The sequence below is a fragment of the Cherax quadricarinatus genome, chromosome 13 (assembly GCF_038502225.1).
Source record: "Cherax quadricarinatus isolate ZL_2023a chromosome 13, ASM3850222v1, whole genome shotgun sequence".
NCBI classification, from domain to species: domain Eukaryota; kingdom Metazoa; phylum Arthropoda; class Malacostraca; order Decapoda; family Parastacidae; genus Cherax; species Cherax quadricarinatus.
This window is the reverse complement of record NC_091304.1, coordinates 51,969,613-51,974,612: the sequence shown is the minus strand read 5'-3', so window position 1 is coordinate 51,974,612 and position 5,000 is coordinate 51,969,613. Positions and strand designations below refer to the sequence as shown.

The window sequence follows — 5,000 nt, the reverse complement described above, 5'->3', positions numbered from 1 at the left end:
CCGGTCTTAATAATGTTACTGAAGAATCACGCTTGCTACAGTTCCCTATTCTGACGTCTCTTCTCGCACAATCACTTTTCTATCTTCCTCTAAGATAATCTTTGACCTGCTGGAGTACGTTCTCTTGTATTTGACTCGAGTTTCTTGTGGGATCAAGTATCGAATTCCTTCTTGCACTGGAAAATGCAATACACCCATCCCCCCCTCTCTACTGTCTCTCCTCTGTCTCACTTCAATCATATATGGTTGAAGGGATTGAGTCTCAGCTCTAGGCCCCATCCCTTTCACTCTCTCCTGGCTTCGAAATCCCTGTCATACCCTTCCTTCTCTCTACTGCCTCACTTCTGGTACTTTGTTGTAGATTTCTACAGGTTGGTAAGTTGTTAGTTATCGTTTATGAAACCAATTCTCTCCAGATGCTTTACTACCTTAATTATGATTTAATTCTCCATTACCTTGCATTGTATGCATGTTTGTGATATTGTTGTGTAGTTCCACGCTTCCTGTCTATCTCCTTTCCTAAATATAGCACCGGCAGATCTTCGGATCTCTGGCAACTGTCCTAAGGCCAGTGACTTGTAAATGTTAGTCGTTCACACGATGCTTCTGCTCCCTCTCACAGAATCCATCGTGACAACTTGTCAGGTATCATTGCCTTTCATTTGTGTGTACTCACCTATATGAACTTACCCATATGTGGTTGAAGGGGTCGAGTCTCAGCTCCATGTCCTGCCTCTTCCCTGACTGCTATTGAATTCCCTTTCATGGTTTCGAAAAACCTATCGTACCTCTACTTAAAGTAAAATATGGATCCCGTATCTTACATCATATTACTCAGATCGTTGAACTTCTTGACTCTTCTAAAGCTGAAGAAATACTTCCTAAAATTCCCGTGACTATAGTTTCATCTTCTGGATGTTCCCCTCGTGTTTCTGCTCTCTGGAACTATGTGCACCTTGTGAATATTTTGTACATCGTTATTTTATCACCCCTAGTCCTTCTATCTTGTAATGGTTTAAATCCTTTGATCTCTTCTGATAGGACATTGCCCTTAGCTCCGGGACTAGTCTCGCTGCAAACCTTTGCACTTTCCTTAGTTTCTTGACACGTTTGGTCAGGTGTGGGGCCATAATAGTGCTGCTACTGTAATAAGAGCCTGACATATGCATGAACGTTAATCGGCGAGTAGAGAGGCAGAGAGAGGTAGAGAGAGGTAGAGAGAGAGGTAGAGAGGTAGAGAGAGAGGTAGGGAAAGAGAAGTAGAGAGAAATGTAGAGAGATAAGTGGGAAGGTTATAATTAAGAATTTACAAAACAATCTTTCATATATTATATGAAACAAAAAAATTAACTAGGCGCTTCATATGAAATATTTAAGATAATTTTTCATCTAAGAATTCTGATAAAATTTTAGAAAAAGGAAAGAATGGCATTACTGACATTTAATAAGATAATGGCACAAGATATTTACCTGTGACTCGCTACTTGGGGAACAGCTGCAGCGTCTACAAGGTGTAGGAAAGTAGAAGGAAAACAGAGGTACTTACAGAAGACAGAGAGCTTGGTGGTGTTCTCCAGGACAATGTCTGGAAGACCTGGATTGAAGCCTCGACACGTCAGCAGTGCTCCGTTGTCAGCTGAGTCTGGTGTAAGTGTCAGCCTGGAGCGGGACACTTCCCCATTCACCTCCACCTGCTGAGTCAGTACACAACCTTCATTACCACCTGCTGAGTCAGTACACAACCTTCATTACCACCTGCTGAGTCAGTACACAGCCTTCATTACCACCTGCTGAGTCAGTACACAGCCTTCATTACCACCTGCTGAGTCAGTACATAACATTCATTACCACCTGCTGAGTCAGTACACAACCTTCATTACCACCTGCTGAGTCAGTACACAACATTCATTACCACCTGCTGAGTCAGTACACAACCTTCATTACCACCTGCTGAGTCAGTACACAACATTCAATACCACCTGCTGAGTCAGTACACAACCTTCATTACCACCTGCTGAGTCAGTACACAACCTTCATTACCACCTGCTGAGTCAGTACACAACCTTCATTACCACCTGCTGAGTCAGTACACAACCTTCATTACCACCTGCTGAGTCAGTACACAGCCTTCATTACCACCTGCTGAGTCAGTACACAGCCTTCATTACCACCTGCTGAGTCAGTACATAACATTCATTACCACCTGCTGAGTCAGTACACAACCTTCATTACCACCTGCTGAGTCAGTACACAACATTCATTACCACCTGCTGAGTCAGTACACAACCTTCATTACCACCTGCTGAGTCAGTACACAACATTCAATACCACCTGCTGAGTCAGTACACAACCTTCATTACCACCTGCTGAGTCAGTACACAACCTTCATTACCACCTGCTGAGTCAGTACACAACCTTCATTACCACCTGCTGAGTCAGTACACAACCTTCATTACCACCTGCTGAGTCAGTACACAGCCTTCATTACCACCTGCTGAGTCAGTACACAGCCTTCATTACCACCTGCTGAGTCAGTACACAACCTTCATTACCACCTGCTGAGTCAGTACACAGCCTTCATTACCACCTGCTGAGTCAGTACACAGCCTTCATTACCACCTGCTGAGTCAGTACACAACCTTCATTACCACCTGCTGAGTCAGCACACAGCCTTCATTACCACCTGCTGAGTCAGTACACAACCTTCATTACCACCTGCTGAGTCAGTACACAACCTTCATTACCACCTGCTGAGTCAGTACACAACCTTCATTACCACCTGCTGAGTCAGCACACACTCTTCATTACCACCTGCTGAGTCAGTACACAGCCTGCATTACCACCTGCTGAGTCAGTACACAGCCTTCATTACCACCTGCTGAGTCAGTACACAACCTTCATTACCACCTGCTGAGTCAGCACACAACCTTCATTACCACCTGCTGAGTCAGTACATAACATTCATTACCACCTGAAGAGTCAGCACACAACCTTCATTACCACCTGCTGAGTCAGTACATAACCTTCATTACCACCTGCTGAGTCAGTACATAACCTTCATTACCACCTGCTGAGTCAGTACATAACCTTCATTACCACCTGCTGAGTCAGTACATAACCTTCATTACCACCTGCTGAGTCAGTACACAACCTTCATTACCACCTGCTGAGTCAGTACATAACCTTCATTACCACCTGCTGAGTCAGTACACAACATTCATTACCACCTGCTGAGTCAGTACATAACCTTCATTACCACCTGCTGAGTCAGTACACAACATTCATTACCACCTGCTGAGTCAGTACATAACCTTCATTACCACCTGCTGAGTCAGTACACAACATTCATTACCACCTGCTGAGTCAGTACACAACATTCATTACCACCTACTGAGTCAGTACATAACCTTCATTACCACCTGCTGAGTCAGTACATAACCTTCATTACCACCTGCTGAGTCAGTACACAACATTCATTACCACCTGCTGAGTCAGTACATAACCTTCATTACCACCTGCTGAGTCAGTACACAACATTCATTACCACCTGCTGAGTCAGTACATAACCTTCATTACCACCTGCTGAGTCAGTACACAACATTCATTACCACCTGCTGAGTCAGTACATAACCTTCATTACCACCTGCTGAGTCAGCACACAACCTTCATTACCACCTGCTGAGTCAGTACATAACCTTCATTACCACCTGCTGAGTCAGTACACAACCAACACACACTGACACATACTGACACGCACACACACACACATACACACACACAGACACACACACACACATACACACATACACACACACACACACACACACACACACACACACACACACACACACACACACACACACACACACACACACACGCACACACACACACACAATATAGAAGGCAAAGGACCCAGGAGAATAAGGAGAACAGTCGTAGAGCCAGAAACGAATATGCACAGATAAGAAGGGAGGCCCAAAGACAATATGAAAATGACATAGCAGCGAAAGCCAAATCTGACCCGAAACTGTTGTACAGCCACATCAGGAGGAAAACAACAGTCAAGGACCAGGTAATCAGGCTAAGGAAGGAAGGAGGAGAGACAACAAGAAATGACCGTGAAGTATGTGAAGAACTCAACAAGAGATTCAAAGAAGTGTTCACAGAGGAGACAGAAGGGACTCCAGAAAGACGGAGAGGTGGGGCACACCACCAAGTGCTGGACACAGTGCACACAACCGAGGAAGAAGTGAAGAGGCTTCTGAGTGAGCTAGATACCTCAAAGGCAATGGGGCCAGATAACATCTCCCCATGGGTATTGAGAGAGGGAGCAGAGGCGCTATGTGTACCCCTAACAACAATATTCAATACATCTATCGAAACAGGGAGATTGCCTGAGGCATGGAAGACAGCAAATGTAGTCCCAATCTTTAAAAAAGGAGACTGACATGAAGCATTAAACTACAGACCAGTGTCACTGACATGTATAGTATGCAAAATCATGGAGAAGATTATCAGGAGAAGAGTGGTGGAACACCTAGAAAGGAATGATCTCATCAACAGCAGCCAACATGGTTTCAGGGACGGGAAATCCTGTGTCACAAACCTACTGGAGTTCTATGACATGGTGACAGCAGTAAGACAAGAGAGAGAGGGGTGGGTGGATTGCATTTTCTTGGACTGCAAGAAGGCGTTTGACACAGTTCCACACAAGAGATTGGTGCAAAAACTGGAGGACCAAGCAGGGATAACAGGGAAGGCACTACAATGGATCAGGGAATACTTGTCAGGAAGACAGCAGCGAGTCATGGTACGTGGCGAGGTGTCAGAGTGGGCACCTGTGACCAGCGGGGTCCCGCAGGGGTCAGTCCTAGGACCAGTGCTGTTTCTGGTATTTGTGAACGACATGACGGAAGGAATAGACTCTGAGGTGTCCCTGTTTGCAGATGACGTGAAGTTGATGAGAAGAATACACTCGATCGAAGACCAGGCAGAACTAC

At 45.1% G+C, this 5,000-nt stretch overlaps 1 protein-coding gene across 4 annotated transcripts in view; it reads right to left on the bottom strand.

Annotated features, from left to right (window-relative positions):
• Nucleotides 1-5,000, bottom strand: part of LOC128688467 (protein turtle homolog A) — a 237,337-nt gene that overhangs the window by 21,228 nt on the left and 211,109 nt on the right. For 3 of the 4 annotated variants that reach the window (XM_070084724.1, XM_070084725.1, XM_070084726.1), the window contains one exon: nucleotides 1,547-1,694. In XM_070084724.1, the coding sequence (XP_069940825.1) occupies nucleotides 1,547-1,694 (148 nt within the window). The remainder of the gene's footprint in view (nucleotides 1-1,546; nucleotides 1,695-5,000) is intronic. The other variant, XM_070084727.1, reaches the window with a different exon arrangement.